This window comes from Doryrhamphus excisus, linkage group LG8, assembly GCF_037039965.1.
Source record: "Doryrhamphus excisus strain RoL-2023G ecotype Guam linkage group LG8, RoL_Dexc_Guam_v1.1, whole genome shotgun sequence".
Taxonomy (NCBI): domain Eukaryota; kingdom Metazoa; phylum Chordata; class Actinopteri; order Syngnathiformes; family Syngnathidae; genus Doryrhamphus; species Doryrhamphus excisus.
This window is the reverse complement of record NC_136364.1, coordinates 14309826-14335805: the sequence shown is the minus strand read 5'-3', so window position 1 is coordinate 14335805 and position 25980 is coordinate 14309826. Positions and strand designations below refer to the sequence as shown.

At 44.8% G+C, this 25980-nt stretch overlaps 2 protein-coding genes across 4 annotated transcripts; one reads left to right on the top strand and one right to left on the bottom strand.

The window, feature by feature from the left end:
• Positions 1 to 399: 399 nt before the first annotated feature.
• Positions 400 to 4984, bottom strand: c18h3orf33 (c18h3orf33 homolog (H. sapiens)). Of its 2 annotated transcripts, none has more exons than XM_058080176.2 (5): positions 4842 to 4984; positions 2950 to 3009; positions 2690 to 2849; positions 1061 to 1221; positions 400 to 979 (listed from the first exon to the last, which is right to left on the bottom strand). In XM_058080176.2, the coding sequence occupies exons 1-5, from the start codon at positions 4962 to 4964 to the stop codon at positions 722 to 724; spliced, it is 762 nt and encodes a 253-aa protein (XP_057936159.2). In that variant the 5' UTR covers positions 4965 to 4984; the 3' UTR covers positions 400 to 721. The 2 variants fall into 2 exon arrangements, with proteins under 2 accessions (XP_057936159.2, XP_078648709.1); XM_078792583.1 differs by having other exon boundaries at positions 400 to 976.
• A 744-nt stretch (positions 4985 to 5728) lies between these two features.
• LOC131134754 (mediator of RNA polymerase II transcription subunit 13-like) lies at positions 5729 to 25510 on the top strand. Of its 2 annotated transcripts, XM_078792880.1 has the most exons (31): positions 5729 to 5916; positions 6387 to 6625; positions 7143 to 7377; positions 7796 to 7964; positions 12977 to 13122; positions 13223 to 13420; positions 13515 to 13709; positions 13799 to 13955; positions 14028 to 14135; positions 15038 to 15757; positions 15856 to 16072; positions 16336 to 16366; positions 16464 to 16585; positions 16691 to 16781; positions 16881 to 17077; positions 17166 to 17353; positions 17672 to 18561; positions 18636 to 18803; positions 18874 to 19097; positions 19202 to 19397; positions 19476 to 19821; positions 19911 to 20127; positions 21076 to 21267; positions 21336 to 21559; positions 22223 to 22365; positions 22444 to 22602; positions 22666 to 22848; positions 22929 to 23071; positions 24268 to 24432; positions 24521 to 24621; positions 24713 to 25510. In XM_078792880.1, exons 2-31 carry the CDS (start codon positions 6560 to 6562, stop codon positions 24843 to 24845), a joined length of 6324 nt encoding a protein of 2107 aa, XP_078649006.1. In that variant the 5' UTR covers positions 5729 to 5916; positions 6387 to 6559; the 3' UTR covers positions 24846 to 25510. The 2 variants fall into 2 exon arrangements, with proteins under 2 accessions (XP_078649006.1, XP_057936324.2); XM_058080341.2 differs by having other exon boundaries at positions 5729 to 6625.
• The last annotated feature ends 470 nt before the right edge of the window (positions 25511 to 25980 follow it).

Below are 25980 nucleotides of genomic sequence, written 5' to 3'. Positions count from 1 at the left end.
AACAATAATGATGATAATAACAACATTATTATTATTATCATTAATATTAATATTAACATTAACATCAATATTATTATTATTATGAGCAGTAGTAGTAGTATAATATTTAACACTATCCATAGTGTTAGTATAATTTGAATTTTATTCAGTGTTAAAACAACACAATGATAGTGTTAATTTTTGACACTACACACTAGTGTTAGGTAAATTCAACACTGATGGGTGTTAAATTTCAACTATTGAGAGTGTTGATCCAACTCTGTCACAGTGTTAACTGTTTAACACTTTCAAAAGTGTTATTTTAACTCGATTTAGTGTGGACCAATATAGACACTTTCAAAGTGTTGAATTTAACTCCCTAGGAGTTGATTTAACACTTCTGAATTTGCTGTGTAGGACATTATTCTAATGTTAGAAATAAACATTGATACATATACTTTATATACACGCATAGCTAGGACATTATTCTAATGTTAGAAATAAACATTGATAGATATACTGTATATGCATCATTGATAGATATACTGTATATATACATACACATAGCAAAGGGATTATAAGGTTAGAAATAAAGAGTGTATGGCACAAAAAGTAACAATCAAGCAGACAACATTGAAGGATTTGTTTTTTCATGTAAATAAATTGACAAATCAATGAGATATGATCAAACAACACTTTTGCCACAGTTGATTGTGGCACCTGAAGAGTGTCCCACAGAAGATCAGCTCCTCCCAAAGAGCTTCTTGAGCACTCGAAATAATGCATTGTCCCTCACAGCCTTTAAGGCTCTCTCCCATTGGCTCTCCTCCTTCCACAGGCCACACCCCTTCTTCTCAGCTTTGACCTCTGCCCTGTGAAGCCGCTTGTGCAGCCGCCAGTACAGGCGAGAGTCTGCTGAGAGTCCAGGAATGGACGCCCTGCGGGCCAGGCCCAGCCTAAGGACCTCCTCGTTCATCGAGTGGTCCCATAACGACCCCTGCTGGACAAGAAGGGGAGGACAAGAAGGTTGAAAGGTTGACAAGTGTTTCTCTTGTTTCGGCTGGCTTCAGTCAAGCTTCACCTTGCTTGGGGTGACAAAGCAATGAAGCCTGTCGTCCTGGCGGCTGATGAGTTTCAACCAGACTGTTTGAGCGGGAGGAAGGCTTCTCCGCAGCCAAATTAAGCCGTCTGCAGTCAGATCCACACCTGCAAGGTCCACCAGCAAGGTCGACGTGCACACACCTGAAGAAATGAAAAAACATGGGACACGACTGTGTATACACCTACACAACACAATGATATGTGCGGTAATGATTGTAAACATCTATCTATGAAAATACACATAATAACTACACTAATGTGTACGGTGGCCAAGGTCAAAGAGCCCATTACGACACGCATGAGAAGCATGGACACCTTGGACATACCCTGGATACCCCGGACACCTTGGACATACCCTGGATACCATGGATATACCCTGGATACCCTGGACACCTTGGACACATCCTGGATATACCCTGGATACCCTAGATATACCCCGGATATCCTGGACACCTTGGCTATACCCTGGACACCCTGGATATACCCTGGAAACCCTGGATGTACCCTGGACACCCTGGATAAACATGGGATACCCTGGATACCCTGGACATACCCTGGACATCCTGGACATCCTGGACATACCCTCGATACCCTGGACACCTTGGATATACCCTGGATATACCCCGGATATCCTGGACACCTTGGCTATACCCTGGACACCCTGGATACCTTGGACACCCAGGATATACCCTGGAAACCCTGGATGTACCCTGGACACCCTGGATATACATGGGATACCCTGGATACCCTGGACATACCCTGGACATACCCTCGATACCCTGGACACCCTGGATACCCTGGACACCCTGGATACCTTGGATATACCCTGGATATACCCCGGCATCGCCTCACTGCTTTTTCGCACTTGGGGGCAGCGGGCATGTGCGTCACATGTCATCTGTAGCCCGACGCAGCCTGCACACAAGGAAAGTTCCTCCTGCACTAAACGTGCTACCTCTCGTCTGCAGGCTCCCCATTCCATTCTGAGGCTGATCCACATGGCCTCGCTGTTCACTGTGTCCAAAGCCTTGGTGAGGTCAACCAAGATTATATTTAAGTCCATATTTTATTTTATTCACTATGCATTTCTCCTGCACTTGCCAAACGGAGAAGAGCATGTCCATGGTGAAATCCACATTGTGTTTCTGGCAGATGGCCAGGTCTCTCATGGCCCCCGGTGATCCTGGTGTCATAGATGTCTCTTTGGTGGCAGATTGCAAAGTTGATCAGATGCCACCACTTGGATCTTGGGTGCCGGAACAGGGGGGTTGTAGTAGTGAGATGTTGTTCAGCACAAAGACTTAGACACAGTTCATCTATAGTTATTATTATTATTATTATTATTTATTATTATACGGGAGCCAGGCAACAACATTTTGTTGGCAATTTCACAGGAAAGATGTGATTCTGGCCTCGTCATGACTGTGGATGATGAAGTTGATTATGTATTGATACTGTATGTAAAAATCACGTCTGCAATAAATAATGATGCTGAGAGGCTTGTGCACTTGATGCGCTTTTAACATGTTTACCGATCACCGATTCTTACATACTGTATGTAATTGGTGCAGTGAGTGTTGCGTGGGCAAGCCCCTCCCATTGAAATTACCTTTGTGTTTGGCAAGCAGAGGTGAGATGACTGGCAGGTAAATTGGGATGTGCTCAACTTCCAGCCCTTTCTCTGTGATGGAATGGACCCTCCCACGGAGGCGGACATTCCTCTCCACAAAACCAGCGGGAATCTCAGACACGGCATGGAATTTGGTGAGCTGAAAAAAGAAGAATGAATTCTTTCTGGTGGAATAGACTTCTCACAGTTCTCACAATTCCCTACAATTCCCTTCTTTATTTAATTGCTTTAAATCTTACCAGTTTGATACTCCTTGCTATGAGAATGACACCAGCAACAGCCAACCCGGTGCTGATGTTCTAGATGGGAGACAAGAGATGGTTTATTTGAGTAATGCTAAACATAACCTGGAAAGTGTTAAAGTGTAATCTGGAAAGGTTCTTGCAGATGTTACCTCTGCTCATTTGATCTATTTTGATTATGCATGCAGAATGCTGGTGCCAGCAACTCATGCTGTGGTTTGTACAGATAAATACAGAAATATGATCAGGTTCTCAATACTCAATAACATCTCAATTCAAGGGGGAAGGGCCAAACAAAAAAAAAAACACCCGCTCACCTACGTATAAGGGACATGACAGGAAATAACTGAGCACCACGGGCATAAATTAATAATAATAATAATAATACACTAACCCTTTAAGTTAATTTCACCAAGTCAACTTACAGTATTTCATTTCATTTATTTACTCCACATATTTTAGTAACCGGCAGCACGGCGGTCAAGTGCTTAGCGCGTAGACCTCACAGCTAGGAGACCCAAGTCAATCCCACCCTCGGCCATCTCTGAATGGAGTTTGCATGTTCTGCCCGTGTGTGGGGGGGGCTTTTCTCCGGGTACTCCGGGTACAAATTGTCCATAGGTATGAATGTGGGAGGGAATGGTTGTTTGTCTATATGTGCCCTGGGATTGGCTGGCCACCAGTCCAGGGTGGACCCCGCCTCTCCCCAAGACAGCTGGGTTAGGCTCCAGCACCCCTGCGACCCTCGTGAGGGTATGAATGAATGAATGAATGAATTTTAGTAACCATTGTATATCTTTGAGAGACATTATAGAAAGTGAACTTGGATATACAGTACTTATAGTACATACAAATATAAATTACAGATAAATACTGTATGTAGTCTGTGGACAGCCCATGTAGCATGATAGAGTTACTGTACCATGCGCTAAAGATGACTTAATACACAGCCATTATTGGCGACAACAAGTGTGGAGCAATCTGCAGCCCACGGGCCTCTTCATGCCCACGCCCAACGTCTTCATCTGGACCACCGTTTCCAAATTCAAACATTTAACATCAAAACTGTAACTGGCAACATGACTTGCAGTGCTATTGTGGTATGCTTGAGTCGCCAAAATAGTCAAATGCAATGTGTAGTTTGTAAAAAAAAAAAAAGAAAGGCCATCTGCACCAAAAGTGCTCTCTATTGTGGAGTAAAACATGCAACAAGTGCTTGAAGGTGACATTGTGTAAAGTTCCTGACTGGGTTGTTCAATAGAAGATGCTTCAGGAATGGAGGAGAAGTGTGTTGGTGGCCATTTTTAAGAACGAGGGTGATGTCAGAGTTGTGACAACTCCAGAGATATAAAGCTAATGAGCCGTATCATGAAGTTATGGAAAAGAATAGTTGAAGCTAGACTAAGGGCAGAAGTCAGCATCTGGGAGCAGCAGTATGGTTTCATGCCAACAAAGAGTACTACAGATGCAGTATTTGCTTTAAGAATGTTCATAGAGAAGCACAGAGAAGGTCAGAGGGAGCTGCATTGTGTCTTTGTATATCTGGAGAAAGCCTATAGGCCAGGGTGCCTGGAGAGGAACTGTGGTATTGTATGAGGAAGTCTGGAGTGACAGAGAAGTATAGTGAAGTGGTGCAGGACATGTATGAGGACTAGAAGACAGGGGTAAGATGTGCTGGAGGTGTGACAGAAGAGTTCAAGGTGGAGGTGGGACTGCTGATTATTAAAACACTATTAGCTCTCAGAAGGATGCAATACAATTCCAGGCCACTGGAAACTACCATAATAAAGCACACATGACATGAAAAGTAAGATGCGTGCCTTAAATTGTGGCTAATGTGCGCATCAGTTAAACAACCAAGCAAAATGCCGCTTCCAGAAGGTCCCTACCCGCACAAGAGTTAAATGATCATCTGCCCACTGAGATAAAGTAGACGCGACGTTGTGGGCTGGCGTGTTTTGTCGCTGTGGTCTTCCGTTTTCGTTGTGTGTTTCCCTGCGGGACTCCGGCATGTTGTTGACATGTGCAGTGAAGGCGCGGGACGCTCCGCCCCCTTTTGCGTACTAGGAGGGGCATCGACGCTTGCGTCAAAAAGTCTCCGCCCGGCACTTGCAAATAACACTGGCGTCAAGGAGCGCAATATGCATCACCCGTCATCACGTCATTGATTATGTATTGCATGTAGACGATCAATTGCTGTCAAAGTGCAAGCCAGGTTGCACATGCGCAGGTGATCTACACGTTTTTTTATTCCTAAATAAAACAAATGCAACCTTATAGGCATGTTTTGCAAAACAATTGTAAAAAAATATTGTTTTTGACAAAACATCACGTAAAAGACAACCTTTGTGGTTATTTTTAGGCTACTTAACACTGGTGTCTCATACACCTCTTCAATAGTTTTAGTTTTTTGCAACGTTTTGAATGAAAATTTGGCAAATACATAATATTTTCAAAATGTTACTATAGTGCACATACGCACATTTATATCAGTATCACATACGTTATGTTAGGTAAGTATACCCAACGTTGCATTGTGTTATTATTACAATGACGATTATTAGAACAACAGAATGCCTAATAAATGATCGCAACTGTGCAATCCGGTGTGCGCAATAAAAATGTCTTAAGAAAATCAATGTGCATGTACTGTATATGTTGCAGGGGTCAACGTGTTTAGTAACAGACATCATGGAGGAGTGACCGGTGACAGTATGACAGATGCAACTGGAGCTTTCATCTTGTAAACTGTGAAGTCATGGAGCTACTTGAAGCCGGATGACGCCCCCATTAGCACAAATTGGCCAATAGGAGGCGAGAGGCAGACTTGTCCTCCTGGCCGCCATTAAAGAATTCCATCCATGAGCTGAAATAATGGAAATCTGCTGAAGCCATGGATCCCAAGCACGGGGGGGAGAGACGCCGATGAGTAGCCTCGACGATTTGGCATTTTGTACCTTCTCGGTGTGGTTTTATTGTGTCGGAGCATCATGGTGTTTTTTAAATGAAACCGGGGGGGCGGTGTAGCTAATTGTTTTATGTAGTCAGCAGGCTAGCTTTGGACCGCTGGTATGTTAGCTTGTCTGCTAGCAGGCTAGCAGAGAGATCAGGGGGAGGGGAGAGAGTTCCATTGCCTTGAAATTGTTTCAGATCGGCTAGTAGCTATTAGCATTAGCGCATCAGGGTCTACGCATTTGCGGTGTGTGTGAAGTTTTCTTTTAGTTTTACAGCTCGTACTCGGACTACGATTATCGCTCAAACCGCTAGTCGATCCATGCCATGTTAACTTTGCTATTTCATTTTAGGTAATGTAGCCGCCAGCTAACCCGATCAGACAATACATTTTAAGTCGGGTTGATGAATCGTATAGCTCAATGCTTATCGTTACAGTCGATGCTCTCTGGCCGCTTACTTAACGTTGGCTTGGCTTGCAGGCTAGCGCCGGCTGGAAGTTGTTTGCCCGACTAGCGGAGGCTAAGTCGTAGCAGCTAGCAAGTAAACGAGGGGTAGCTACAACTAGAACGGCGACTCTCCGGCTTAAGAGCTAAACCCGAGCAGTTATTGTCCGACGATGGATTCGAACGTTGCAAGGACGAAGTGAAAAAGGATGAGTTCGTGCTTTGTACCAAACGGGGCCAGCTTGGAGGACTGCCACTCCAACCTCTTCTGCCTGGTAAGACTCTTTAGCGAGCTAGCTATAGCTACTGTTAGCTCCGCCGCTGAGGCCACAGAAAGCCATTTTGGCTAATCAGGCTGCCGAGCTTTCTAACGTCAGTTGGAGACTGGCGTCAAGGCATCGGGGCCTGCAACTTGCAAATCGTGATCTAGCCAACTTCCATAATAGGAGCAGCGCACACTGCAGGCCAAGTGGTGCCCTCTTACCTTATGGAGAGTTGCTTATGAAAATGGCTCATACTGCGTTGGTTGCAAATATGATTGTATTGACATGAATTACAAGCAAGACCAGTTGTTATTATGCACTGCACATATGTCAAACATGTCCCTCATGTATCACTCAGGTTATAAGGATGCATTATGGTTATGCATATAACTAAGTAACAACTTTCTAAAATACCAACAAAAGTCAGCTTTCAGTATATTTGTTTTTTGCCCACTCCCCACACAACAGACTGTGACTGCTTGTTGCTGAACAATGTACTTGGACTCACATGTTTTATTTTTAAATATAGGCTGATTTGAGCGGGATAAAATGGCGACGATTTGTGTGGCAAGGACCCACCTCGTCGCCCATCCTCTTCCCTGTGACCGAAGAGGACCCGATCTTGTGTAGCTTCAGCCGGTGCATGGCGGCAGACGTGCTGAGCGTGTGGAGAAGGCACCACACGCCGGGTCGCAGGGAGCTCTGGCTTTTCTGGTGGGGCGATGACCCCAGTTTTGCCGAGCTCATCCACAATGAGCTCTCGAGTAAGTTCATGCTGCGTGTGTGTGTTTATATACGTATATTTATACATATATATCATATTCTCAAAGCTTTGTGGAATCTGTTGGCTCTTGGCCACCACAGATGCAGGCTGGTATGTAACGGCTTTCCTCAAAATGCTGTTTGAGTTAGATTTTCAGCAATTCCACCCAATCTATTCAGGATAGTTTTTGTTTTTTTTTTTAACACATTTATTGTACATGAGCAGCACATTATCATTTTCCAAGACAACATTTACCCAATGTTTATGTCTCTTGAGACATCAGATGAACAGATCTGCCATAAAGATGATGATACTCTATTTTGATTAAGGCAGTAATTGCTAGACATTTCCCCCCTAGATTCAACTTTCAAGTTTGTATCGATGCTATGATCGGAACACGCATTTCTGGTTTTCTGTAGGCGAGGAGGACGGCGAGTGGGAGAGTGGCCTGTCCTACGAGTGTCGTACGCTTCTCTTCAAAGCCATCCACAACCTGCTGGAGCGCTGCCTCATGACCCGCGGCTTTGTACGCATCGGCAAGTGGTTTGTGAAGCCTTATCAGAAGGAGGAGAAAGTCATCAACAAAAGGTACGGTCGCTAACGTGTGTGCATTTTTTTCCCCACACATGGCATGCATTTTGAGGCTTGAATATGCCTTTTGCTTTGCTGCTCTCCAGGTACGCATTTTGTTGGATTTCACCGCTTTCTGTCTGTGTTGTGTATGATGTGCTCGGTGTAGAACATTATTTCCTGTGTTCATGGGACTTCTTTAAAAGGTAGACAGTCCACCTACACGAGCGCCTTCTCCTATTCTAGATCAACTAACTGTTGTCACGTATCCATTAGTTATAGCTGCAAGAACACTCCCCATCTCTCTTTAATTACCAGTGTTTGCTGTCTACCAAGGAAACAACACGCTTAATAGTGTGTGTGTGTATGTATGTGTGTATATGTGTATATATATGTGTGTGTGTATATATATATATATATATATATATATATATACTGTGTGTGTGGATATCTAGTATATATATTAGTGATTAAAATATTTGATCGCGATTAATCACAATCACATTTAATCGCAGATGGAAATAAGTTTTTATCTATAATAAGTAGGGGAAATCTTTGTGGTAAACGATTCATTGTGCAACTACAACAATAATTACATAAAATTTTATGTAAAGAGATATGGAAAATTTGGAAACCTTATGCCATTATTAAAAAAAAAAAGTCAGCAAGCACATTTTTGTATTACTATTGTTCTTTATTATTAGCATATTAGCTCTTAAACTCACCCACAAATGTTAATAAATACAAAATGTGAGTGAGTGAGACCTCTCACACTAACATGTTTTTGTTTATTTGTGTCAGCTCAGCTTGTGTCAGATTTTTTATTTACGATACTGGTTGTAAATTGAAATTAAATGTTTGAGTAAAAAGCCTATTTAGGAACATTCAAAAAGGATTATCATGAAAGAATTGCCTCAATACACCTTTCCTTCATGAAATGTACAAATTAAAATACCTAAAACGACAATAGTCATAAAACATTTCATCCAAATTGCAAACCTAATGTCATTTAAATTCTCTTTTAAAACACATTGAAATACATATAAATTCATCAGTATATTACAATACTCTATTTTCACAGTTTTTGAATGTTTAATGCAATTTGCAATTTGTCCTACTTTTTCGTCGGTTATTGAACGCGCCAATACACCGTTCTTCGATGCCCAGAGGGCTGTATGTACGTATTTGGATATATTTCCCCCTTTTTTATCACCTTCTACCTTTGCTCCCGAATGCTGATACTATGTGGGAATGCATAAAGGTAAGATGTGATGACTTTGAGTGCAAATGTGCATCATTGTGGTAGTTACATGCTAAATGGCTAATGCTAGCAAAACACCGGACTTCAGCCACGGTCATCACATTGACAGCCCGTCAATAGCACTCCCAATTTAGCTGGCAGTTCAATGCCAAAATCATCAGAGATGTAAAAATGTGAAAAGCACTGGGTAGTTGGGCCACTCTTATGCCAAGGTAGCACTGTATATGACAATAAAAACAATAGCTGCACTGCTACAGTCTCTGGCAGGCCATGGAGTCCGTGATAAGTCAAAGACAGCGACAGTAAATCCAAATAACTTGGGTCTTGCTACAAGAGCCATCTGCCAGGGCTTTGAAGCTAACTTTACCAATCTAAATACTTTTTTCTTTCGCCATTTCCCATCAATATTTGTTCCAGCTTGTGGCTACAGCGTTACCGTGCTTCAACCAAACTACGGTGGGGGCCGAGGGTCAAACAGGAGAGCATGTTAATCGCGCATCAAAAAATTTGCAGCCCTTAAAGGGGAATTCCATTAACGCATCATTAACATGTTAACTTTGACAGCCCTTATATGTATATACATACATGCAGTGTAGACAGTACACCACAAAAGTGTGTCCAAAATGCGGCCTGCAGCACATTCTAGAAATATACAAAAACAGCAAAAATGAAAAAAATCAGTAATTTTTAGAAGAATAAAGTCCAAATATGAAGAGAATGACATTAAACTAAAAATCGAAACCCTATTGTCTGTCTCGATAGCACATGCATGTCCAAAGTGTGGCCTACAGCAAGAAAACGACAGCAAAAATAGACAAATCAGCAGTTATTTAACAAGAGTTAGTTTTTCTTTTGTACGCTGTTGTCTAAACATGGCACTTGGTCCACGACAAGACTGTAATTGAAACCGCCAGCGTGTGATGCAAGTTAACATGGCGTCTGGAGACCGGCTGAGCACTTACCAAGGCTGGGCTCCTTGTCATCTGTCTCCATATGTTTCTGGCCTTGTTGACTGCAACTCCATTGGAACCAGTCCATGTGCCATTAAAAGAAAGGGCCGTCCAAAATAGACACTTTTTAGCGTGTTTTCTGCACATGTTACCGCTTTACCACAGCTGGACTCGTCATGCACTCTGCCGCGTAAGCGATTGTATTTTTTTTTTAGTGAAGAAAACCGAAAACCCGGATTTTGAGGTTTGTGGAATCTCGCTCACTCTGAGGCGAACAACCAGGACACAGCTTGTATTCATTCTTTTTCATTGACTTTCCTAATTGTTGCTCTTTTGCTGTAAAAATGACAAACGGCGCCAGGGAGCAGTCTGAAACAGCTGCTGCTTAATGACAAGAATTATTGTGGAGTAAGTTCACAGTGGTCCAAGATGTAGCTTCTCTGTCATGTTAAAGGGCTTTAAGCCCTTGGCAGGTCTCAGCCAAAGACGCTCTGTTTTAGGGAAGAGGCTCCACTCCTGTTTCTTTAGTAGAAATTGGATGTCTCTTTAATTGTATTATCCATTTGGACATTTGGAGTCGTTTTCACTGTATTTGAATCAGCAGCTGCTGGTTTATTCATAATTGTTAATAAAAGTTGCATTTAAAGGACACTGACATGGTGGCATCTCGCAGTAGTGATTCTTGAGCAGCACTAGTCTAAAGGAGCGGTGGTGGCTCAGTGATGCTAGAAAACCTTTTCCAGCAAGGGCCCCATACTGAAAAATGAAACGATGCAAGGGCCACTTTGGTATTTTGACACATTGAAGAAACTGCTATTAGCAACTTAAACTGTTACTTATTGCTTGCTCTTCTGACTCTTCCACAAAACCAAGTAACGTTGGAAAGGGGTCGGCTAGTGCAGCTGCATAGTGGCCCATGTTCGCAAAACAGTCCAGCGTGAAATGCCGTTGACAGACAAATGCATTTCTGGTAGGGAGTCAGGAGCTCCAACAACTTGGGCTTTATGGTGGCGTCTTTAGGATCGTAAACAAATGTGTCTTTGCTAGCAAGTAAACAGAGGAGCAGAGCTTGGGGGAGGGCAGAGCGCTTATCTGCTTACAGACACGCCCATATAAGGAAGTCCGCCCCTTTGTGACATCACTTCTTGAGCCGTCCCAAACTTCTTTCATGGCTCACTTCCAAATGTGCAAACACCAGGATACAACATTCTAACTACAGTGACAAGACGGGAAGCAAGTTTCTTCTTCTTCTACCCAAGTCATTGTACAGATAAACACACAGAGGACAAGGACTGGCCTTCAAAATAAAAGCGCAGTTGGTTGCCCAACTGTGTAAACAAGAGTGTGATTAAAAATATCTTCCATATATATGCAGTTGGAAAGACATGGATGACTACATCTTCCTTCGTGACAAACACAGGCATTACAACCGCTTGAAGATTTCGTGGCAATGTGCATAGTGCATGAGAACAGTAGACTTTATTCCAATAATATTTTCACTTTATTCTTGTAATGTAATTTTTTTTGCTAAAATTATAACTCTGTCCGTTTTGTTTCGCATGCTTTAAAAATATCTTAAGATTTCAACTTTTATGCTACTAAAATGTTATTTTTCCTCATAATACAACATATGGGCGATATGGACCTTAACATTTATCATTTATCATTAACATTTATCATTATCTTGTATAAAAAGCTACAAACCTTAAGCCATATCATGAAGTAGACTTGTCTCAAATGGTAAAGCAAATGTATTTATTGGCAACAATCTGGCTAACTGTTTTAATGGGATGACAGCCTTTGCACACATTGCTACCAAATCTCCAACCAACAGTAATACCTGTGAATCTATACCGGTACATAAAAAATATCGATAAGGTATTTTCCTCATGGACTTCTTTGTTCATTTATTATTGCGTGACTGAGTGACTAGTGGTGTCATTGGCTTAAGTTTTTGTCCTACCTTCATTTTGGCTGTGTGTTTTTTTTTTTTATTATTGTCTATGTTGTATCTTGAATGGTTGCTAATCCCTCAACTCAACTAATGAATGGTCTTTTACCAATGAGACGGGGGGGGGGACTCTCAGCCTCCATCAAAGTATTATTTTGTTTGTTTTTTCCAAAACAAAAAGGCTTATACTCAACAACATAAGTAAAAGCTGGGGTTTTCTGTTAGTTAAATCCTTGTTTTTTACTGGCTGTTTAATTGTTCTATTTTTTTCCACAAACACCTTTTTCCTAAACATTTCTAATATAGCATTTTATTTCAACTTCATCTTTGTTTGCATGCTTCATTCACATCGGTTAGACTCCCTGAAGAACTTTCTTCTGTGTGCAGTCAGGTTGCATATAGTGTGTATATATAGCTAACATATACAGCTAAACATAAGCACCACTTCACCCATTTCAATTGAATACTGGATTACTAGAATATTCCATAGCTGCAGCCCCACTGGCCAGTAAACAGCGTTAGACTTTGGAGAATGCTGAGTGTGCATTGCGGTTTTAAAGCAACTATGTCAACAAATACTATTTCAGTGCACTTTGCCACGTCCAGCAATGGAAAATAAGCATTTTTGCATTTAAATTTGAGCCATGGCCTGAGAGTTTGTGTTGTTGGAAAGTATCTGAAGTTGTCAGGTGGTGAAATGGAAGGTATTGTGAATATGATCCTGCATCTTTGTTCATGTTCACCAACTCGGCCAAAGTACTTAAACTAAGCCTAGGCTGTAGGTGATTGACGCCTCCTTCTGATGTGTCCTTTTCCTGCTTTAAAGCCCAATGCTGCAATATTAAGTGTTTTTCTCACTCTTTTGCAGCGAGCACTTGTCCTGCGCATTCACATTCTTCGTGCACGGAGACAGCAACGTGTGCACAAGCGTGGAGATTGCGCAACACCAGCCACTGCAACGCCTCAGTGAGGAGCACCTGAGCCTCGCCCAGCAGACCTCAAGCCCCTTGCACGGTAGAAAAGTCCTCTTCTGGCTTGAATCACATGTTTAGACACAGTTTTCTTATCATGATCATTTTTTTCATGTTAACATTGTCACCCGTCTGCACTTCAGTCATCCTGAGCCCCTACGGTTTGAACGGGACCCTCACAGGCCAGGGCTTTAAGATGTCAGACCACCCAACTCAGAAGCTCATTGAAGAATGGAGGCAGTTTTATCCCATCAGCCCCAATCCCAAGGAGTTCCAGGAGGAAAAGACGGAGGACGGCGACTGGGAGGACGATTCCCTGGCAGCTGTTGAGGTCCTCGTCGGTGAGGCATCACAAATTTGAAGCAGTTTGTACGGTTACAGGATAAATTCCCTAAAATGTGCTTGACACTGTGTGGGCGTGTTCCTCTTTTCCAGCGGGAGTGAGGATGGTTTACCCTTCCTGCTTGGTACTCTTCCCCCTGGCGGACCTACCTGCAGTAGTCCCTCAGGGCTCCTCCAACACCTCAGGAAGCATGTGTGGTGCTCAGCTGGGCCAGGCCGCTCACAGAGACGCCGCCATGTCTTCTGTCATACTGACTCCACCAACGTCACCGGAGGAAGCTCAGACTGGTACGGCCTGTTTTATTTACTTCCACTGTGAATAGAACTTGACAGTATTTTGATATTGAACAGCAGTTTTGTCTTGTTTCCTCTTGTAGATTATCAGCCAGCACAGAGGTGGCATAAACTCTCCGCTGCGTCCGATGGCTACAGTTCCAATAACACTCTTCATGGGGGGAAAATCCCCCGCAGGCTTGCCAGCCACATGGTGGAGTCCGTTTGGCAGGAGTATAACATCAACCGCACAGGGAGCAAGTATGTGAAAGCATTTCCTCTGCATGTGAAAGGAAAAAGCGCTTGTTGAATATCACGTTCCCTTCACCGTAGGAGAAAGTTTACAACCTTGACCAATGGAACCTGTGAGGAGGAGTCGGAGAAATCAGGACTCTGGGATTTTGTGGAGCCTGTCCACAGGCTACATTGCAATTGCTCAAGGTATGCTCAGATATTGTAGTAATGGCGGTATTTTCAGGCTTTCCCATACATTCAGATGCTTTTGAACGGCCAAACACATTTGGAGCAACCTAGTAGAAGATTTGCTGATTTGAAGCTTGATTTGGCGCAAATTTAGATTTACTGTTAAAACTTGATACAATAGCTAGCATCGTGATACTGCAATTTCTAGACTATAGATGGTACCAGTATGTAAGCCGCATGTGCCCACATCTTAATGTGGATATTTAGTACACAGAAAAAAATGCTTTTTTCCAAAGAGTGCCAAAAGGGGGAGAAATAAAGTCTTAAAAGTATTGTTTGTTAAAAATTATACTATTTATCAGTATTGGAATGGAATGGCCTTTATTGTCATTATACAAGATGTACAACAAGATTGGAGAGCTTCTCCTTTCAGTGCAGTAGTCAAGTTTAAAAAGAAGTATATGAAAGTAGAGTAAAAAAAGACAATTTAGCAAGATATATACAAGATATCCAAAATATACACAAAGTATTGCACAGGAGCATATGCAGGAGCAGACATATTGCACATATATTAATTTTAGTGCATTGATAAATGGGTCATAGTGCAAATAATGACTGGTGTATACAGGTGAGTAAAGTCACATATGGGTTTACTTTGGGTTGTTAAATAAATAAATAAATATGATTGAGGTAGTAACTGAGGCAGTGATGGAAATATTGAACGTTTGCATTATGCTAATGACCGGGTACGTTGTATGTCTGAGTTTGTAAGTATTGTAAGGTGTTTTCAAGGTCAAATAGAATAAAATAAATGCCTGGGACTCTGCAGTTGAATAAATGAACATCCGTGGCTACTATTTTGGGAAAAATGATTTTGTTTCTAAGCGTGTGGTGTAAGTATTGTTTTTCCCCTCACTTAGACATAAGAATCAGAAACTGCGACCCGGCAACACCTCAGGACATCCGCCTTCATCGGGCCAGCCCGCCCCAGCGGCCCCAAAGCACAAGCTGGCCGAGAAGCTGGAGAAAGGGGAGAAGCAGCAGAAGAGGCCGCAGACGCCTTTTCACCATCGCAACTCCGTGAGCGACGAGCAGCCCTTGGAGCCTCAGACCCAGAGGCTTTGTCTGCGGGCGCAGGAGGAGGGTTCCTACCCCAGCCTGCACCACGTGGACACGACGGCACCCTCCAAAGCGCCCACGTTGCACACCCACGCTCCCCCCGCAGACCTCGTGGGATCTCCGCCACCGCCGCCTCTCAGCCCGCATCCATGTGACCACATGGAGGGGGAATTGACTCCGGTTGGCATGAAGAACTCCTCCACGCCCATTCACCAACCCTTCTACCCGCCTTCAGTGGAGCCATGCCTGCTGCCTCAGAAGAGCTCGTCTGAGGAGCCCCCACCGCAAAACCTGCCCGTGCCTGTTCCCTTCCCCCCACCCTTCAACGAAACCATGGAACCCTCTGTCTTTCTTGGTTCAGCCATTAACCCCAATGAAGACTCCGGCCATAACCCCTGGAAGTATTTCAACCTGCCAAGAAGGAAGGCGTCCAACTTTTACACACCTCAGCTACCTGTGGATAAACTTCGAGAGGACTCTGGGGGTGGAGGCGGAGCAGAGAGCATCGTGTCTGTTACAGAGTAAGTACTTTCAAGTCCATATTCCTCTGCAGTATTTTTTAAAATGTTTTCTTGTATTTCATATGTTTTCATATTTGTGGTTCCTTCACACCTCTCAGGTTGATGTCGGACTCCATGCAGCCTCTGAAAGTGTCCCAGGATCTGGTGAAGACCTACGCACAGCGGAGGAACACCTACCTGTCTTGCACCGTGGCAGACAACGAACACGGCGACGAGCAAGACCCTTACGCTTTCAACGAGGGGGACGAAGAGTTCAGTTTTACAGAGAAGAGGGACAAGTCAGGATCCGAGAGGGATGGGAGCAAGAAACATAAGGTGGGTGACACATCCAGTCCACTTGGAGTCTCTGTAAACAACATAAAACTTGACGGATGCTTGAAATTCTACTAATCCTTAACTCATTACGGTTATACTCGTGTGTTACAATTTTGTCATGTTTTTTATGAAATGAATAAATGAGCAAATGAGTCATTTACCACAGCCGTCGGGCACAGATGAATTGCTTTGTGTTTGACTGGCAGGCAGAATGAGCCACTGTGTTTTGTAATTGAATTCTGCTCCTTTCCTCCCACTAACAGTTGGATGATGGCTCCGGGAATTCAGCTGATGGTGAGTGTTGAACATTTCATTCAGGCGGCTTTGATTTTTATATCGACAAAAGTCTATGTTTCCTGTTCTCACTGTGCTCTGTCTGGATGTGGTGCAGAAGGTCAAGGTCCATCAGGTAGCAAGCCATCAGCATCGACCAGCCTCATCCACGAGAACGACTTGGCCGTGTCCTACAGCGACTTGGATAAAATCTTCAATTCCGATGAGGATGAGTTGGCGGTAAGTGCACATTTTGTGTCCAATAAAAACCGGCTAATCGTGAATGAACAAATGTTTATTTTAAAGGTGTTTTTTTTGAATACGTTGTCTTTCCCACATGTACAGCCTGGAACCAAAAGAGCAGGAGTGGGTGTGGATGACAAATTTGTCTCTAAAGAAACAAAACCGACCTCTTTGGACCCCTTGTCTTGTATAAGTAAGAACACTAAGCATCATTAGAGTGTTTGGAGTTGTGAATGTGTTTTTTTTTTTTTTTTTTTTTAAGAGGATCACTCTCTCTCCGGTTCTCCTCCAGGTACGGCAGATCTGCACAAGATGTTTCCCACCCCGCCCTCTCTGGAGCAGCAAGGATACTCCCCAATGAACTCTGGCAGTAAGGACAGCCTGGAAGCCGGGACAGGCCTCATCCTGTTGGATGGCAGCCAGCTAAACAACCACTTCAAGATGGAGGTGGAGGAAGGTTTTTGCAGCCCGAAGCCATCTGAAGTCAAGGTACATGACACACCTGCCAAACTGTGAACAAATAGACATTTGTGTATTCTCATTTTTTTTATTGCTTGTTCATTGTTGTTTCTTCTAGGACTTTTCCTTTGTGTACAAGCCAGAGACGAGTCAGCCGTTCATTGGCTGTTCCATGTACGCCCCCCTGAAGACGTTGCCCAGCCAGTGTCTGTTGCCTATTAAACTGCCAGAACACAAGTGTGTGTATATGCGCAGTTGGGCCATCGGTAAAATGGATCTGATGCCGCCAGTGGTGAACAAAGACAGGTGAGAAGTACAGCATCATAAATGACATAAAGCCCTGACTTCAGGAGAAATATGTATTTAGTTATATGCCTCTTGAGTTTGGCATGGAATGTTACAAAAATAAAAAGTTTCTGAACAGAAATATTAACAACTTATGAAAAACAAAACATATGCAAAACACACAAAGTAGTAGTTTTGTTTGCAGAATAAAGTCAAAAGGAATAGTCAAGAACACATTTTGAAATAGTTGCAAAACAGCATAAAAAAAAAAATATATATATATATAAATAATTTTACTCACAAACGTGTAATCTTATGAATTATATTATTGTGTTAAAGTAACATCCCGAGTGTGGAACCAGAGGACATCCAGACCCACACACCTCAGACCCACACGCCCTTCATGTCCAGCAGTGCCCCTCCCAGCAACAGCGGCACAGGTATCCTCCCTTCCCCGGCCACGCCCCGTTTCTCCGTGCCCACGCCTCGCACTCCGCGGACACCCCGGACTCCCCGCGGCCCGTCCAGTGCCCAGGGCTCGCTCAAATACGATAACTCTGACCTCTACTCCCCCGCCTCCACTTCTTCCACCTGCCGACCACTGAGCTCTGTGGAGCCTGCCACCGTCCCCTCCATCCCGGAGGCCCATAGCCTCTACGTCACGCTCATCCTCTCCGAGTCAGTCATGAACCTCTTTAAAGACTGCAACTTCGACAGCTGCTGCGTGTGCGTCTGCAACATGAACATCCGAGGAGCGGACGTGGGCGTGTACCTGAAGGACAACGGCGAAGCCCAATACCCCTGCACCTGTGGCTTCAGCGCTGTTGCCAATCGCCGCTTCGGCCAGTCTGCTGGCCTCTTTTTGGAGGACGAGCTTGACGTAGTCGGCCGGGGCTCAGATGCTAGCCGGGACACGGAGCGCTGCTTTGAAGAGCTGCGAGCACCCGCTAAACACAAGTCCGGCAGCCTGAAGGAGAAGCCTCCAGATGAGCTCATCCTACTCCTGCAGGACCAGTGCACCAACCCGTTTGCCCCCATGGCGGGTGTTGACTACCCCAAAATGAGCTCTGCCCCCAGCTCCTTCTTAAGGGTGGAGGAGAGAGACTGTTATAACGACTGCTACATGGCGCTGGAGCATGGCAGGCAGTTCATGGACAACATGTCTGGAGGGAAAGTGGATGAAACACTAGTGAAAAGCACCTGTCTTCATCAGTGGCCCAAATGCAAATGTAAGCTTTTCATTATTGCTCTATTCATAAGTTCATACAGTAAGATTTATTCCTCTTTTTTTATCCTCCTGCAGCAGCAGACATGAACAAGCTGTTCTCCCAGGACGTACTGCGGGTGTTGTTGTCCCTCCAGCCTGTCTTGCAAGATGCTATTCAGAAGAAGAGAAGTGTGCGTTCCTGGGGGGTGCAGGGACCCCTCACCTGGCAGCAGTTCCATAAAATGGCAGGAAGAGGGTCTTATGGTAAGTCTGATCACACAGGTACGTTTACTCATCTGCAGGGGCCTCACCTCCAGTCTTTGTCTCCACACAGGTACAGACGAGTCACCTGAGCCGCTGCCCATTCCTACATTTTTGGTGGGCTACGAGTACGATTTTGTGGTACTGTCCCCATTTGGCTTACCCTACTGGGAAAAGCTGCTCTTGGATCCCTTCGGTTCTCAGAGAGACGTCGGCTTTGTCGTCATCTGCCCAGAAAGCGAAACCTTACTGTGCCGAGCCAGGACTTTCTTCAAAGATTTGAGTGCTATGTATGAGGTGTGTGCTTTGCCCCTTTTTTTTTTGACAAGTCCAAACATGTCCACAAAGATATTTCATAATCAGAAAAAATGATTCACTCTGATTAATTTCCTCTCTGACAGGCATGCCAGCTTGGGCAGCACAGGCCCATCTGCAAAGCTCACCCTGAGGGCATCCTGAAGGTGGGCAGCACAGAAGGCCGCAGCATGTCCCAGCAGCCTCTCAGTGACTGGTTTCTAAAGATGGCCGCCAGAGACTCAAACAACGAGGCCTTTAATAAACTCAAGCTCTTTGCTCAAGTGTGCCGCTATGATCTAGGTAGTTTAACACAAACTTGAATTATACAATCATTAATGACTTTTAAACTCAATCATGTCCACGTGTCTCCCACCTAAGCTCCCTACCTGTCGGAACAACATTTGGATGGCTCACTACTCACCCAGCGCAACCCTCCGGTGGCGCCCTCTCAGAACGCCACCTCATCCGGCGTCTCCTCTGGACAACCGAGCACCAACAATACTGGGACTACCCAGCCCCCTCAGATCAGCAGTGCTGCACCAACTTCCTCCACGGGCTCTAATGCCATGGGAGGGGTGGCGTCATCCAAGTCGGGGTCCTATCCCCAATTTGGCGGCGCTGTGTTGCAGGGTTGTGCGTCCCATAACGGTCCCCAATCGAACCAGCAGGGACCCGGTGCAGAAAATGGCGGCGCTGCTCAAAGTTCGAGTGAGGCACCAGAGAGGTGAGTGATTACATGGTTATACGTCATCGCTCACAGTAAATATTATTTTTATAAGCTTGCTCATTTCTGTGTCTGCCACGTTCCCGCAGCACGATGGACAGAGACAAAGTAGGCAAGCCGACAGATGGAGAGTCCCACGGCGTATCCTACCCGCCTGCCATCGTGGTGTATATCGTTGACCCCTTCAGCTACACGGACGCCGACCGCGAAGTCCACTCCAGCGCCTACACACTGGGCCTTTTACGCTGCTACATGGAGATGCTCCAGTTCCTTCCCGCTCGCATCAGAAATGCAGTCTCCGTGCAGGTGCGACAAATTCCTACCAGTTTTCACCTCTAATGAAAGATTAGATTAGATTCAACTTTATTGTTATTGCTCATGTCACTGGTACAGGTCAACAAAATGCAGTTAGCATCCAACCAGAAGTGCAATGTTATAAGTACCTTAGTAGTAAGTAAATGCAGAAAAAAAAAATGGACAGATCTACAAACTAAAAGAAAGAAGTGCGCTTTGACTTTTGGGGAGGACTCATTCGGTTTGATGAGCCCACCGTGGGGTACTGGTTATCGTTCTGTTAGTAAGCAGTATCGGTATTCGTCAGGAAAGGGCATCCGGAATATAAAGGGCTCCAGCCAAAAATCAGTATGCGGATCAAAAAAAAAAAAAAGATCCGTTGTGGCGACTCGGGTAAATAATCAGGAAAAAGCCGAAAAAAAACAAACTCATTGGGTTTGATGCCAAGCCACTGGGCCGCACATGGGAAATGAGAATGAGCGAGGCACTCATTAGCAGGATAGTTGAGGGGCAAAGCGATACCGCAAGGTTGCATCAATGTGCCCTAGGAATTACAGCTAACGGCGTCAACCCGAGAGGAAGTACAACACCTTTTATCAGGAGTCATCTCAAAGAAACTATGTGAACATACCAATAATAGTCACTGTGCTCTTATGCATATATTAAAAATCACTGATAATCTAATATCGTACTTATGGTACAGTATTTTTTCGTCTTTGTGGACCTTTTCTCTTCAGTTCCTATTACTTGCTGTCACACTGTAGTAGGGCTTTTTTTTTTTTTTTACTTTTAGCGCATTACAGCACACAATTAGTGCACATGTAGGGGTGTTAGTATTCACATCTAGTTTTTAGCTTTGCCTTTAATCTAAAATGTGAATTTGTAGCACCTAAATGTAGGATCCACGGTACTTTTAAAGCAAAATGAATGTGTCTAACGTGCCTTTTTTTTTCCTGTCAGATCGTTCCATGCCAGTATCTCCTGCAGCCGGTGCACAGCGGCGAACGGCACCTCTACAGCCAGCACCTCAAATCGCTCGCCTTCTCCGTTTTCACCCAGTGTCGGCGTCCCCTGCCCAACTCCACCAACTTCAAGGCTCTGACTGGCTTTGGCCCCGGCCTTGCCATAGACATGGCGCTAAAAAACCCAGAGGTAGTGTCCTGCAAAAAAGACTTCAATCTTTATTTTTATCTGACACTTAATCCTTAATCCATTTGCAGAGGCCCGAGTGTCTGCGCCTCTACACGCCACCTTTCATTCTGGCTCCGGTGAAAGATAAGCAGACCGAGCTGGGTGAGACGTTCGGGGAAGCGTCCCAGAAATACAACATCCTGTTTGTGGGCTACTGTCTGTCTCATGACCAGCGCTGGCTGCTGGCTTCCTGCACAGACCAGCACGGCGAGTTGCTGGAAAGCTGCATTATCAGCATCGACGTACCCAACAGGTGAGATTGCACAATAATAATCTGTTCATCAATTAAATCAGGGGTATGATATAGGCATAAAAAGCCTATTAATAGTATCCACTTTGCTTTTTTCCCCCATGTTTAATTTCTTTATTATTTTTTTTATTTTTTAAACTACCCAGCCTAATTTTTCCAAAAAAAGCAAATTTCTTTTTTGTTTTGATGTATTTTTTCTTTAATATTTCAACTCTGTACTACCAAAACGACTTTATTTTTCCTCATATTCTGCGAATATTGTTCTTTTTTTCTCATTTGAACACTTCTTTCAGTGTTTTAGTCTCGTAAAATTACATCTTTTTAGCCATTTCTGCAGTTGTCTTCTCTTTGTAAATGTTCTTCTTGTAATTATGACTTTGTTCCCATAATAATTTGACTATCCTTGTAACATAACTCTTTCTGCAACCGAGAGTATTGGCCGATGTCAATACTGCCCTTTTTCACCGATATCAGCACATATCAATCTGAGCATCCCTAAAAATTCTTCAATATTTTCAATTTCGTCCTGTTATTTTTCCGCATATTATTACATGATTTACGAAAAAAATGTTCAAACTTTCTGGTGTGATCATAACATTTTTCTCTTGATATTTTGACTTTATTTATGTGCTGAAGTGTTGAACTGTTTGTTGCATTCGGGTGCAGGGCTCGTAGGAAAATGGGATCCGCCCGGCGACTGGGTCTGCAGAAGTTATGGGATTGGTGTCTGGGTCTGGTGCAGGTGACATCACTGCCATGGAGGGTGGTGATAGGGCGACTGGGGAGGATGGGTCACGGCGAGCTGAGAGGTACGTGCACACGCACACACGCAGTACAAGTTGGTAGTATCAAGGTACACTGAAATGATGCCACCCGCTGCCTTTTAGACTGGAGTATACTGCTGAGCAGGAGGAACCTCCAATCCCTCAGTAAGCGTCTGAAGGAGACGTGTAGAATGTGCGGCATCTCTGCGGCTGACACTCCCAGCATCCTTAGCGCCTGTCTGGTCGCCATGGAGCCCCAGGGTTCTTTTGTCGTCATGCCAGGTAAACCCCGATCTGGGCTTCAAGCCGGCGAAACCTCCTAATATCCGTCTTGTGTGTCGGCAGATTCTGTGTCGACGGGCTCCGTGTTCGGCCGCAGCACCACGCTCAACATGCAGACGTCACAGCTGAGCACACCTCAGGACACGTCGTGCACGCACATCCTGGTGTTTCCCACCTCCGCCATGGTGCAGGTCAACACCAGCACGACGGAACCCATCGACATCAACTTTAACCCCATAAATCCCGGTGAGCTTAAAAGCATCACGACTCAACGTCGCCGCTTGTGATGGCCGCCACCTGACCTCTTCTCTCCGTCTTCTGTCTAGACGGTTCTGACGGAATGGGCATCTTTGATCTGTTTGATAATGACATGGATCCTGAACTCATCAACATCCTGCCGAACTCACCCACCACGTCACCTGTTCACTCCCCGGGCTCGCACTACCACCAGAGTGGCGACGGAAGCAAGGTACCATTCGTCATGAACGTACACACGAGCGTACTGGCTGTGTAGGGTAGACTCCATCGCACCGTGCCATGCTCTGGATTGGCAAAAGCCTTAAACTCCCACGTGAATGGCCGCTGCTGCTTCTTCGTCTTTAGTCCAGCAGGCTGATCTTTGGAACATTGGAGTTCTTCTGGCTTAAAAAGGTTTCAGCGATGGGCCCGTTATGCTAATTATGAAGTCATATTTCACAAATGAATGTATAGAGAAAACATTTCTATAGTGGAGTTGAGGACGTGCAGTGCAGCCATTTTTTAACATAACTGCTAAGGGTGAGGGGCTCAGAGTAGAGCCGCATCTTTTTCACATCGAGAGGAGTCAGTTGAGGTGGCTCGGGCATCTAGTCCTGATGCCTAGCAGACGCCTCCCTGGTGAGGTGTTCTGGGCATGCCCAGTCGGGAAAAGGACCCGGGGCAGACCTAGGACACGCTGGAGGGATTATGTCTCACAGCTGGCCTGGGAACGCCTTGGTGTCCTCTGTTGGAGCTGGACGAGGTGGCCGGGGACTGGGAAGTCTGGGCTTCCTTACTGAGACCGCTGCCCCCGCGACCCGGACTCGGATAAGCGGAGGAAAATGGATGGATGGATAACTGCTAACTTTTGTTACAGATATTAGCGTCTTACCGCGGAGTTAGTCTGTCCTTAATCGGAATCACACAGATGAAACTTCCATGATCATGGATGTCGATTGTTGCAAGCTCGGTGATGTGCCGTTTATTCGATGCCGATTACGTTTCTTTCTTGGTGGCCTCTCTGCCTCGGCAATACATACGTTTTATTTGCTGCCACGCATTATCATCATGATGATGACAGGTGTGGTGCTAGTCCAACCAGACATTGGAATCCCTGCTGCGCCGTTGACGACCACATCCACCCTCCCTTTTGACTGCAACAAGATGGCCACCAGTTGCTCTGTAGAAATAACATCTTGTTCCCCGTCTGTGTTGCTTGTTGTTCGTACGTGGACTAGTGAAGTCGTCAATCTTCCACATATCGCACAATTCTTTTCGTCAATTTCCTTCTTACTGGCGTCCATCAGTTTACAAAGTGATGATGCCGTCATCTGAGACTTTGTCGCACCATTCCACTTGTACAATGCGCTGGCTTCATCTTCAAGCCAAGCTAGAGGAGCGTTTGAGCTTTAAATGTGTTCCCCGCAGGGTCAAAGCACAGATCGCATGGAGTCGCACGAGGAGGCCCTGAACATCCTGCAGCAACCCATGGCTCTGGGTTACTTTGTGTCCACGGCCAAGGCAGGCCCGCTGCCCGACTGGTTCTGGTCGGCTTGTCCTCAAGCTCAGAACCAGTGTCCGCTCTTCCTCAAGGTAGGCCTCCATCAGGAGCTTGACTTGATTTTATCACGAGACCTGTGGAAGATCTCCGTAGTAACGTAAAGCACGGTCTCTCCCTCAGGCTTCTCTGCACCTGCACGTGTCCTCTGTCCAATCAGACGAGCTCTTGCACAGTAAACACTCCCACCCCCTCGACTCCAACCACACCTCCGATGTGCTCAGGTCAGTTTTCACAACGCCAAAACTGATGCTTTCAATTCCACTCTTACCCTAAAAGCTGCCCTCCTCGCTCTTCTTCTTCCCGTGCAAACAGATTTGTTCTGGAGCAGTACAACGCCCTCTCCTGGCTGACATGCGACCCTGCCACTCAGGACCGACGCTCCTGTCTGCCGGTTCACTTCGTGGTGCTCACTCAGATCTACAACTTCATCATGAACATGCTCTGAGCCTGACTGTTCCGGTCCAGGACAGGACCCTCCCATCAGGGCAAGGAGGAAGCAACCCCTTCTTCTCCTCCTCCTATGGCATCTCTCAAATGACAATGAGCCACTGCAAGTGTCCAATCCGATGCCAAGAATCCATTTCAGCATTTTGGATGATCAAGGGAGGTTTCCTAAAGGAGAATAAATGGTGTTTTTAATGACTGTAGATTGCAATCGATGAAATTTATCCTAATGAAATGCCTGCATATATTATTTATTGTAAGTTTTTAAATGTGGAATTTTTAATGCTTAATATCTTTTATATATACAAATCCTAGCGAGTGTGTACTGTAAAGGAACTGCTTTAAAAAAAAATGTCCCTTCCTCACTGACACCGCAGAGGAAGGTGCCTACGTGAACTCGCTGTAGAAGGCTTTTAGAATCTTATTTTTTCAAGGAAAGGATACACCTTTTTATCGCCACGACGCTGTAAAGATGAAGGCGGTGCCCGCAAGCGGCTCGCAGTTGAACTCGACGAGCTCTGAAGAGGAATTCAGAAGGTACATTGTCAGATGATATATTTTATATAACAGATTTAGGTAATTGTGCGTGTGTATATGTGTACATATAATTGTGTGCCGCTACTGATGGTGCAGCTTCTGTTTTAGGAATAAAGTGCGTCTACCTGAGTCGCCTTCTGGTTTTATTTTACCTGTACAACTTTAGAAAAAAAAGTCCCTGTGCATGTGTGGGTTTTCTCCGGGTACTCTGGTTTCCTCCCACATTCCAAAAACATGCTAGGTTAATTGGCGACTCCAAATTGTCCATAGGTATGAATGTGAGTGTGAATGGTTGTTTGTCTATATGTGCCCTGTGATTGACTGGCGACCAGTCCAGGGTGTACCCCGCCTCTCGTCCAAAGACAGATGGGATAGGCTCCAGCACCCCCCCGCTACACTCGTGAGGGAAAAGCAGTAGAAAATGAATGAATGAACTTTAGAAAAAGGACATTTTACGAAGTTCATAAGAAGCATTAATGGCTACCGTTTTTCCTCGTCAGTGGCAGCATCATGAATACGGTCACAAATGTCATTTTCATAACTGACCAGGAAGCCTTGGTAAAATGAATTCTTCGAGGGAATAGCAGCTTTCATATTTC